Source organism: Mustela erminea, chromosome 6, assembly GCF_009829155.1.
Source record: "Mustela erminea isolate mMusErm1 chromosome 6, mMusErm1.Pri, whole genome shotgun sequence".
Classification (NCBI taxonomy): domain Eukaryota; kingdom Metazoa; phylum Chordata; class Mammalia; order Carnivora; family Mustelidae; genus Mustela; species Mustela erminea.
This window is the reverse complement of record NC_045619.1, coordinates 77,348,903-77,361,317: the sequence shown is the minus strand read 5'-3', so window position 1 is coordinate 77,361,317 and position 12,415 is coordinate 77,348,903. Positions and strand designations below refer to the sequence as shown.

At 34.3% G+C, this 12,415-nt stretch overlaps 1 protein-coding gene across 4 annotated transcripts in view; it reads right to left on the bottom strand.

Moving 5' to 3' along the window:
* Positions 1-12,415, bottom strand: part of CNTN1 (contactin 1) — a 353,101-nt gene that overhangs the window by 41,442 nt on the left and 299,244 nt on the right. For all 4 annotated transcript variants that reach the window (XM_032347814.1, XM_032347813.1, XM_032347817.1 and 1 more), the window contains 3 exons: positions 11,852-12,086; positions 8,847-8,950; positions 2,266-2,452 (listed from right to left, as the gene is read on the bottom strand). In XM_032347814.1, the coding sequence (XP_032203705.1) occupies positions 2,266-2,452; positions 8,847-8,950; positions 11,852-12,086 (526 nt within the window). The remainder of the gene's footprint in view (positions 1-2,265; positions 2,453-8,846; positions 8,951-11,851; positions 12,087-12,415) is intronic.

Here is a 12,415-nt window from a genome sequence, read left to right as displayed (position 1 = left end):
ATTCCTTATTTGGGTTATTTTTTCATAAGCTTTTTTATAACTGCTATTTTCAAGGTCATCAATCACCTCCAGTTGGCTAAATCTAATGTTACATTTTATTCTTTTCAGATTTAATACCTTTGCAGCATTCCATAAAGTTGACCTTCTAATCACTTTCTGAATCTTGTTCTTTTCTTAAATTCAATTCTTTTAATATCTGGGTTTCCTCCTGCCTCTCTGGCCGCTCCTTCTCATTAACCATGTGGTGATGGCTCCATGTCCTTTGTCTAATTTCTAGATGTTGACATGACCTAGGACTTGATCCTAAGTATCCTTCTCTCCTCTATTTATGAATTTTCTCTAAATCCTGCATCTGGGCCCATGGCTTTAAAGAACTTACAATTTTATCTCAGGTCTAATCTTTCTCTTGATTTCTAGATGAATGTGTCCAAGTGCCTCTCTCTACTTGAATGTCTAAATGGCTCCTCAAATGTAATCAAGACGGAACATTTGCCATGTACTCCCAAATCTTCCTCTCGATGGTTCTTTCCCATCTTTGGCAAATGATACAGTTGAATTCCCAGTTTCTGAATAAAAAATCTGATATTTAGTCTTCATTCCACCCATCCCAACATCTAAACCAGCACCTAGATGTCAACTCTTTCTGCAGAAAATTTTCTCTCTCTATCCATTATCCCTTAATTCTAACCACCATCTAAAATCATCCCCCATTGGCTCTTTTATTTTTACTCTTACTCCATCACCACCTATTGTCCATCCAGAAGCCAGAATTATTTTTTAAAAAGCATGAATTAGATATCACTCTTTGCCATAAAATCTTCCAATAGCTCTTATGAGACTTAGAAAAAACTCTAACTCCTAACATGACTGAAAACTATGAGACCCTTCATATCTCAGTCTCAGCACACTTCCTCCATCTCACCTCCAGTCTACACCCTGGCCCCACTGCCCTTCTACACTTAAGGCATACCAAATTACTCTCACCTTAAGGTTTTCCACTACTTATTTTCCCTACCTGAAATAGTCCTCTTCCTGCCAATCGTCACTCATGACTCATATACTCATATATATGACTCGGATAGTATATTCTCAAAGAGGCTTTTGCTGACCACTTAACTGGGGTTGAGCTCCCATCCAAGTCACTTTCAATTTTATTATCTATTTATTTATTTTGTTGCCCTGTCATCTGATATTATCATACACACTTATTTGTCAGGTTTTTTTTTTTTTTTTTTTTCCCCTTTGTCCTTCCGTTAGATTGTAAATCCTATCAGAAGAAGCTCTGGGTCTTGCTTGATCCCTTCTGTATCCTCAACCACTAGAACAGTGATGGGGACATAGTATACTTCTGATGAATGAATAAATAGAAAAAGAACATAGGAATGAATGCCCCAGGAATGAATGCTCCTTTTACAAATTAGAAATCAAGTTTAAAGGTGAGAGGTAATTTGTCTATCATCATACATTTAGTAAGTGGCAAAAACAGATCTGAAATCCATGACTGACATCAGAGTCTGGAATCTTACCACCGTGTTTAGTCGCCTTTCCCCCAAGTGGTTTCATAAATTGTCAAACCTAATAGTACTCATGTCTTTAAATTCTTCCAAAACTCCCTAGAGCCTCAAATATAAATCTCTTCTTCTGTACATTCAATGTGGTTTCAAGAAGGAGATATCAAAGTGAAGCTAGAGAGGCAAGAATGCCTCTAAATTCTAAGCAGTGTAGACAGTCTTGTTATATACTGTTTATGTATGTTATATATTTATATATTATGCATATATGTTACATATACAATGAGAATATATGGTAATAAGAGAGCAAATAGAATGCTACAACATTTAACTTGCATTTGCACTGTGCAATGACAAAGGCTTACAAAAAAAGAAAATAAGCAGAATTTCAATTTTCTCATGCTATTAATCCAGTCCTATAAAAACAGTGTTAAAAATAATAACAGAGAGGACAAATTAATTATCTAATGATACAAAGTTTGGGGGTAGTCTTTATGAAGAGAGGTTCTGTAACTGTATTTCTATAGTAGAACATTAAATGCATGAAGGCATTCTCCACATCTTTTCATCATATACAATAACTAACAATGTTTGTTTGTTTGTTTGTTTTTATCTCAGGTGATTGTAAAGGACAAAATTGAAAACTGAATGTGCTAAGACTGCCAGGTAGTAAGTCTCTCTCAGATATAACTGCACCATGATCGAATCAATTGGTATTTTTTGACAAGTCTAAAATGCAAATGTTGAAACTCACGTGCTTTCTTGGTGAAGGTCTCGATCATGTCACTGGGTGGTCCACACCCTGCACTATTGCAGGCTCTGACTTCCACAAAGTATTGGGTGTCAGGCAGAAGGTTCTCTAGCCTGGCTGAGTACTCTTGGCTGGTGACTTGAACTCTGTGTGCCGCTGCTTCTTTGTCATGGGCAGCCCAGTACCGAATCTGCAAACATTTAAACCAAGTGAGATTCAGTTATTTCAATTGTGAAAATTCTTTTCATTTGGTTCTGACACCAGTGATGCTGGCTGAGCATCATATACTCAAGCCTTACTTATTGCTACTTATACTTCTATTAGTCAGAATACAGCAAAGCACAGAATGTAGATCGATTAAAGATGTCAAAGACAAATCAAAGGCTCACCTCATGGCCTGAAATAGTCTCACGCTAATAAGAAAAGAAAAGAAAAAAAAACAACGAAAAAACTGCACACAATTTACCTTCAAAATATAACACTGGTCTCTGTTTGGAAGTATTTCCACAATAATTTTTATCATTTATTTCCTGCTTTATTTCTGTTGATATGATACCAAACTTGTTATGAGTCATTGGTAAACAGTTTGACAGGAATAAACCTTGTTTCACAGAAACAGTCATTACGTGGCCTGGAACAGGTCAGTGTAATAACTTTCTACTAGGTCATTTTAGAAGTATATAATCAAAATTATTTCCTTTGAATCTATATTGAGGCCAGATATCAAAGAAAAATTATGCTTAATAATTAGTTGAGGAACTTATTTATCCTGAAAATAAATTTACTTTTACATGTTGTGATTAGAATTGATCACTTTTACTGATATATCAATGATAGCCTTCCTTGTCTCTTAAAGTTTAAGTGAGGGTTGTAAATTATGATTTTCATCCTTCTAATAAGGCTGTTTTATTGGTCAGAAATCTGTATCTCTAAGGTGTAGATGAAAAGAAGAGGATTTCTTATAAATATACTGGTATTTAATATATTTTAGATTCCCTGTTTATAAAATAATGGAAATTTAATTTCATAATTAAACAAAGTGCTTAGACAATAATATCTAATATTTATATAATCTTGAATGATTCATTTACATAAAACAAATTAAACCATTATAAAATGGAACTAGATGGCTTGAATTCACTTGTTAAAAAAGTAAGGTTTATATGTAGAATTAGCACATTTCAGAACAAAGGCTAATTACTAAATTGTTAATTGGTTTTCTTTGCAATGTTTTTATTTTGTTTACTGGTATTCATTTTTCTCATGTCAAGAATACTCTTCATAATGGTCTTGATAGGATTTCCTTGGCATTCCTGTCATTTGACCAGAAGGATGGCCTCAGAACCAAGGAAGTGGAATTGCACCAAATGTCTCCAGAGGCAGATCTCAGTTGCAGACAAAAGACTTTCAAAGAACGGGAGCCACTTCGAGAAGGAATGTTTCTGGGTTCTAAAATTATTCAGGCAGTGAGTACAGTCATTTGAGAAGAAGGTGGCCTATATTTTAGTGGGCATTTGAAATAGATGATACATAGGTCTCTTCTATTGCTTTAATAAAATAAACATTTATATTCTAATGAAATGCCATGCACTAAAGTAGTATTACCCACGTACATTATCTTCACAACGAATCTAGAATGTATTATAGCAATCAAAACCGAACTCCCTGAAGTTCATGCACTTTTATATGTATGCTTATTGACTGAGATATATACCACATTTTAAAATCTTTATTCCAAAAAATAAAATAAAATAAAATCTTTATTCCACTCTAACAACTTTTCTATCCAGTTTAAAGAAGTTTTAAACAGGATTAATATAATAAAGACTATTTCTAGAAGATGCTTTGTACTAAAACGAGGAATTAAAGTGAGAAAACTTTTCTATCTTCTCACTCAAATTTCCATGAGGCATTTTTTGGCAATATGAAAGGAAAGAACAAAGCTTTCCTTAATTTACTATTTGCAGCTATATCTGAAATGAGAAATGACTTTATTTGTCTAAGTTTAGCAAGGATGGTAAGGTCAGTCTCAAATAAAATTTACAACAAATCAAAGCAGTGACTTAGCTATGCCTTTGTGACTAGGGAGCAAAAAAGAATGATTATGTGTGCCAAACAGATTTCCTTATTTTAGAATATGAGAGTTAGAAAATTTTCACAGTATAGTTACTCTTTACAAATGAAAGCATCTGAGACAAAATGATTTAGCAATCTGTCCCTCTTTAAAGTATATGTTTACATATAGCTTACAATGTTTTCAAAGTATACTAAAATAAACAGTGGATACATATACATAATATATGGCATCATCTTTTTTTCCCTGAACTAGCCACTGGTCATGAACTTCATTTCCAAATAGATAACAAATGTGGGCTGTTGTATCTTGATCATCTCACTGAGTTTCTCAATGTGTTGAAAGGCTGACAATAATCTGTGAGAAAATCGCTCAGAGTGAAGGGTACAACCTGTAGTCATGGAGCAGAACACATGTGTTTCTTTAGACTAATCGCTAAGGAGACCAAAAGAGAGCCTGGATGAATGAGTAGAAATGGATTATCATGACTAGAAAAGATATACATCCACACATCCAAACAGCAAGTCCTGCTTTATGGATAGTAAACCACTAATTCCTCTTCATTTGTTACAGTAACATATAGTGTATTTATTTCCATTTAATGTTGTGGCATTTTATAATTTTCACTCTTTCTCTACATGTTTCTAAAATTCCCACAGCATCCTTTTTCTATTGTAAACCTGTCATAGTGCTTATTAAACAATTATGAAACTACTTCATGACTGGGCTTTCTCTCCTCCTACTAATTTAGAAGACATGCATGCATCACTTATTTTCAACACTGGGAGCATAGGACTGCATTTGATAAATGCTACTCGTTCACTCGTTTAACAAATAGTTATCAGGTATCCACTTTGTACCAGTTATTGGGCTAGGTGCTGGAAATGCAAGGACGACCTAAGCTGACTAATGAGATGCTGACATTAAAACAAACAAACAAACAAAAAAAAAAAACAAAAAAAACTCAATGTCTGAAAATATATTGTATAAAAACTATATTATCCAAATCCCAGACTATTTTGATTATTAGCAGAGTCCATGGGAAAGGAATCTCAATAATATAAATCATTCAAATAGGTATCCTTACACCTTTTGGGAACTATTCAAAAGTCTTTTATTTTCACCACCGGTGTTGGGACCAACCAATTCTATGTAGGTTTCAATTAGCTTGTTGTAAGGGTTTGCCAAAAAGATAAATCATCTTTGTATCTGAGCTTCCTCTTTTCCTATTCACTCTGCTTTTTCTTCATACTTGCTCCCTGGGATCATATTAAAACAAACCAACAAATAACAACAATAAAACATCACCTTTTCCCACACCCATGTGTCAGACAATGCTTTGGGGAGACCCAGATGAAGACAGATGCCTTCATCAGAATAAGAAAATGAAGCATTTCCTAAGTATCAGTTTATGCTCACCAAAATGAATTAACCTTTAAAAACATCTGAGTAGATTACTCAGGACTGATAATCTTTTTTTTTTTTTAAAGATTTTATTTATTTATTTGACACACCAAGAGAGATCACAAGTAGGCAGAGAGAGGGAGGGAAGCAGGCTCCCCGCTGAGCAGAGAGCCCCACGTGGGGCCCGATTCCAGGACCCTGAGATCATGACCTGAGCCGAAGGCAGAGGCTTAACCCACTGAGCCACCCAGGTGCCCCAGGACTGATAATCTTTTAAGACAATGTGAAACCAATCATGAGCATAAATCTCTAATTCAGCTGCTAAGAGTTTTCGCATCCATTATTCCTCATAGCGTATTTCGCTTGTGTTCATAAAGTTAAGTGAATGTTACCTGCTGGGTGAGCACCTCTTACCCCCTCTAGTTCCTCTACACTGCAGGGAAACTTAGTAGTATTAAGGTTAGAAGTGGGGAGCTCTTTAACTAGGCAAGAGGAAAAAAATGAGTAAAACTTAAACACTCTACTGAGATATATTTTAAAACCACAAGGGAAGAGATTCTCTTGTTCTCACTTGAAATATCAGGAAATTAACCTTGAGTTGGGGTCAGTCACATAGGAGCTGGGCTTCTCCAGCTTTTTATTTTATTTTCTTAATGTGTTACTTTTCCCTCCCTCTGTTTCTTTGTAACTTAGACCCTGAGTACATTTTTATAGGAAGTGCACTGGGATATTAGTTTTCTCAATCATCTATCTTGTTAAACGGCTGGCTTCTCCCATCATATTTTAAAATAGAAACAATAACCACATTATACTCAGTCAAGGAACACGCCTCTCCCTTACAGGGGCATTTTCTTAAAGGAGAATAAATGTTATGGATATTTTCTTGTAAGCTTTCATGCTTGTCTCGTTGATATTCAAGGTTCTGTTTTAAAGACTCAAAAGGTTTTTAAGAAAGAACAAATTGAAACAATAATTTTGTGATTTACTTCCAATATTTTTAATTTATTTGGAGAGCCAAGACCTAGGTTTGAATCTAATTATGCCAATTATTACCCACACAAATGTTTCTAAACTTCAAATTCTTCATCTTTAAAACAGGGATAATAGTAGTGTTGATTCCCTAGGACCATGTAGATTCAATACAATAAGCTTAACTGTTTAGCATAGTAAGGACTCAACAAATGTTATTATTCATATCACTAATATTATCAAATTTTCATTACTGTCATAATCACCACTGTCTTCAAATATCCAATGACATAGAATAGGGAAAAGTAGTAAATGCTTTCATTTCATTCCACACAACAGTTCTATGAGGCATGATTACTCTCCAGCTTTCCAGGTAAGAAAACCAAAGCTCAAAAATTTCAAATAAGTTTTGCACCAAATTCCTCAGTGATAGAGCTGAGATATCAACCTGTATCTGCTTGGCAGAAGAGCTTACAAATTTCTACTTTCTGTGGAGTTGCAAAATGTCAGCTATCTGTGAAACTAAATTCCTCAATGGCATACATTTTTTTCCTTGAAAATTACCATTTAAGAAAATATTATCTGCTAAAGATTTTTTGCTATTTAATTGAAAATCCTTACTTGATGCTTACTTCCAATAAAAAAAGCTGTATTCTGGTTATTATCATTGCTTCCCACCTCATATTTCCTTTGTCCTCTGCTTGTTGGAAGTTATAAAATGGCCAATACACAATTCTTAGACAAAGACAAGGTTTTTAAAAAAAGTGAAACATACATTTATTGTTTTGATTCATGAGTGAGTTATCTATCAAATAATCCTTTATTTCTCTTTTTTATTATTTAAAAATGAATAATATTAAATAAGAAAAAAATGCTATGGTCTAAAAGATAACTTTCAAGCTCCAAAATCTGGTGTCTTCTCCCAAGAAACCTGGAACTTGTTTATTATAGGGGTTTGTAACAGCTAGTGAATTTCTCTATTTTTAGATTTGATCATATTTGAGTATCACTATCAGCCCCCAGTGAGTATCTGTTCAGTGTTTACTCTGGGCCCAGCCCTGTTCTTGGCACTGAGAGGAAAGCAGACAAAATCCTGCCCTAGAGGAGCTAATATTTCATGGACAGATGAAGAAGGGAGAGCACCAGAATTGAAAGGGCTAGCTGATCGGGCCGGCAGCTCACTGCCTGTGGCTTCAGAAGGGCCCTCACTGTCCATTCACTGCCTGAAACAGAGGAGTCTGTGGTTTGGCATAAAGCCCTGAACTGTGAACCAGAAGAGCTAAGTTTTCGATACTCCTCTGACACTCAGTTTGTGGTGGGGCAGTCACTGGTTCTTTGGCATCCATTTGCTCATCTGCAAAGATAGGCTGCTGCCAATTTCTCTTAATATTCACTCTTTGTGCTTAAAAATACGAGATGATTTCACTGTCTCTGCATAATCACATCTAAATTTTGCTAGCATCATATTAAAGACCCCAACAATGATCACAGCTTCAGTTTTCCAGGCCTTTTTCCCTTTACTCAACACAAATCTTCCCCCTTCGATCTGGCTATTCCCACTGGTCTTTAAAGACTCAAATCAAGGGAAGTTTTCTTTGGGATATTTGAATGTTCCCAATTTTCTACCTATAGATCACATATTTGTGATCTTATGAAAGATCCCCTATAAAAATATGTGTCTGTTTTATGAGACACATGTTTGGCCTACTTTATAGTTATTTCTTTTATAGGGACTTTTAGAAATGGAACTATTGAGATAAACAGAATAAACATTGTAAGGATGCTTTCATAAATTACCAAACTGATTTCCAAAATAACTTAAAATTCACTGGCATTTTATGAGAATGTCTGAAAAGATCTTGTTTAACCATGAGTGTTATTACCCTAGTTTTTATTTCAGCTGTTTGTGAATGCATGGGACTCTACAGCTCTCCTAGATACGCCAGTTAGGAATCTCTGCCTTATTCTTAACAATCAGTTCATAAGTGCCTCACATATTAAACACAAGAATTGGATTACAGTATTAGTTGCCACATAAATCAATGGCCAAAGAACACTGAAAGCTGCAACCTATTTAAAAACCTACACCAATATACTTATGAATAAATGTATGTAGTTTGATAAAAATTAAACTCACCTGATAGCTTTCCACTATTTTTTCTACAACATGCTCCCAATGAACAGATATCTCAGAAGATGATAAGACTTTTACACCTACTTCTGTCGGGGCTTCACTGGGAGCTGAAATTTGATGAGAACATTATATTTTTATGTAAGATGCTTATATAACAAAATTCACATAGCACCATTTGCTGAATGAATGGATTAAAACTGTATTTTAATATTTTCAAGTAATTTTCATATTGGTAAAATAAAATAAGTCCAATAATTTTATTACCTTTTTCTTTGGTTTTACTAATATTCCTTTTTTCATGATTATCAATAATATATGAACACACACAGTCATCTACACATGAATGTTAACATAGACTTATACACATATATATATGCACATAATTTTGAAAAATATGAAAGGCTTCGTGGATTTCTCCAATTATCTGTGAGTAAGAACTGTATTCTTTTCTGCATTTCTCCCAACTAATCTGCTTAAGAAAGCCCATGGATGCAGATTAAATTATTATATTTAGTTTATCAATGTTAAATCATCAAAAATAGGAAATTTGGTATTTATTATGAAACATTGTTTATCACAATTTTCAATTTTCAATTGAAAAGAAATTGAAAGGAAATTTTCAATTTTCCTTTACTTTGTATTTACACAAACTAAAGATACTAGTTAGAGACACTTTCTTCTTTCTCTTTTATGTCTAAATTTTTTTTTTTTTTTAAGATCCTTTGAAACAAGTTGTGACATCCACTGCTTCTTGGGCTCAGGAAAGCTTTTATAAGTCTAATCTTCCGACTGGGCATCAAGTCAAGTATGTATCAAAAAGGCCTCTGTTTGGTGAAAAAAAAGTAATTCACATCCCTTTTGAAAATTATACAAAGAAACTAAGGAAATCTTTAAGCAAGAATGATCAATTTTTATTGTCTTTTATTAACAAGCCATAATCCTCTTTTATGTTAAAAATGTCCTGCGCAAGAACACTGTTGCCTTTCTGAATCACAGTAAACGTGTAGCACTATGATTGATTTCTTAGCAGTAAAAGAAAAGATGAACACTTATACAAGTTTCAGCACATGCAAGTTTTATGAGACCCATGAAACATTTAGGAAAGAAATATAATTAAATGCAGATGGCCATGACTAAAGAGATGACAATCATGGCCTTTTGCCTGACTACTTTAGCATCAAATAAAGCAATAAAAAATTGATATTGGGTGAGAAGATAACTTGTAAAATGCTTTTTTACTTTCATTTCCTCTGTGAGATGTACTCATATTGTTCAAACTGGTAACACTGAGTCAAGTTATCATATTTCGGCTGAATCATAACAAGCACAGAGAATCTAAGATTTATTACTGGGTACTAAAAAGTCCTGAACTGATTATAAACTTAAATAATTTCTATTTTTTATTCTTTCTATGTATTTAGTTAACCAACTTAAAAAGGGTGTGTATGTACTTACACACATATATATTCATATATATATCTATGGTTCCTTTCATGTTTGCATTGTCAGTAAAGATCATGGAATGACTTGAATTCATACTAAATATTTTTTTAATTTTTAAATTTTTTTTATAAACATATAATGTATTATTAGCCCCAAGGGTACAGGTCTGTGAATAGCCAGGTTTACACACTTCATAGCACTCACCGTAACACATACCCTCCCCAATGTCTATAACCCCACCACCCTCTCCCTAACCCCCTCCCCCCGGCCACCCTCAGTTTGTTTCGTAACATTAAGAGTTTCTTAGGGTTTGTCTCTCTCCTGATTCCATCTTGTTTCACTTATTCTTTTCCTACCCCCCAACCCCCCACGTTGCATCTCCACTTCCTCATATCAGGGAGATCATGTGATAGTTGTCTTTCTCTGATTGACTTATTTTGCTAAGCATAATACCCTCTAGTCCCATTGAACGCTATTGGCAAGATTTTATTTCTTTTGATGGCTGCATTGTGCATACTAAATTTTTAACAAATATGAAAACTAGTAACTCTATGACTGAAGAGCATTTATGAGTTCTATGGGGCAGCTAATTGTTTATTTTGAAGTAAAAATAGACAAACTAGGTAAACAAATAGAGTGTTTTTCCTCTAAGAGATCAGAGGGATATCTTATAGTTTTAAGTATTTACCCTCTTCCATTTGTGCTTCCGTATATGCGAAAAGAGAACTTGGTAAAGGACAAATGTGTTAGGTTAGAAGCCAGTGAAATCCGTATTTGCTTTTCTAGCCAATAATAATTACATAGTGCCTATGATTAGGGAGTTATAACAAGGAGATCTTTAAAAAAATAAGAAGGCCTAATCTTTCTTCAATTAGGAAAATCATAATATAAAGTATGGTAGCTTAAATAGGAAATCAGAAATCAATGTGTTTATGTGTAATATAAAATTATATATTTAGCATAGACCTATAGAGTCCTTTACGAGCATACTCAGATCAGTTAATGTTTCTAGAAAAACAAAGAGAGCCAGTATCTATATATTTATCCCCTAAGTAGTCTTCCAGACAAATTTTTCCTTTCCCAAGAAAGAAGTTCAACTGCTTTTCTGACTGCTTTGTCATAGAATCATGCTTCAATTTCCTTTAATAAAATTTTAGCACTCTATCATAATGACAGAAAAGTTACACAAATGCTATAATTACACAATTTTGGGGCTAAAAAGGGGCAATTTTACTCCCCCCAAAATATGTTCAGTAATTTATAAGCAGTAAATGTTATGAATGCCGACTTACCAAGGTTCCAATCAAATATAGAGAATTTCTGACTTCAAAATTAGAAGCAAGAGACCAGGAAAAGGGGTCTAACCTGATTATTTTAGTGGAGATTTCCTAACTATCATGGACATGATCTAAAGGATGAAAATGATTTTGGAGGCATTCTTGTATTTAAGTGGATAGAATGACATTTTAATCTGGATCAAAGTAATACTCATTTACTAAATGCCTAGTACTATGAAAAAAATCTCCCCTCCTTCACCATATTAGTAAGGTCTTTCTTTTACTTACCGTCTTGTGCTGAATTAATGACTGCAGTGAGGCTGTATGGTCCATCTCCTTTGTTGTTAAAGGCCTTAACTTTAACTTGAAATGCAGTGGACGGGCGCATGGTCTCATCTTTATGGACATAGCGGCCAGTATCTGGATTAGTAACTGTAACTTTTTTCCATTCTTCCCCATCAAAGGGCTTAAATGCCACTATGTAACCAAAATTGTTCCCATAGTGGTATTCTCTTGACAGAGGCTACATAGAAATTGAAATATTAAATAGGTTTAAACAATACAGTTAATGGGGGAAAATTCAATGCAAATAACAATAACAATACACAGGGAAGAATGTTCTTTGTAATAATGTACTTAAAAAAAAATGTTCATAAGTTAGTGTTGCCTGAAAATGCCAGGGCAAAAACATGTTCAAACAAGCAATGACTTCACTTACCAAGGATGCTCTTCCTGGAATTTCTCAGGGTGGGCGGGGGGGCTCCCCCTCTGAGCCTTTTTACATTCAATTCCTTCTGCCTAGGATGCTCTTTCATACAACAGAAGGCCGCTTCCCTCACTTATTGAGGTAAA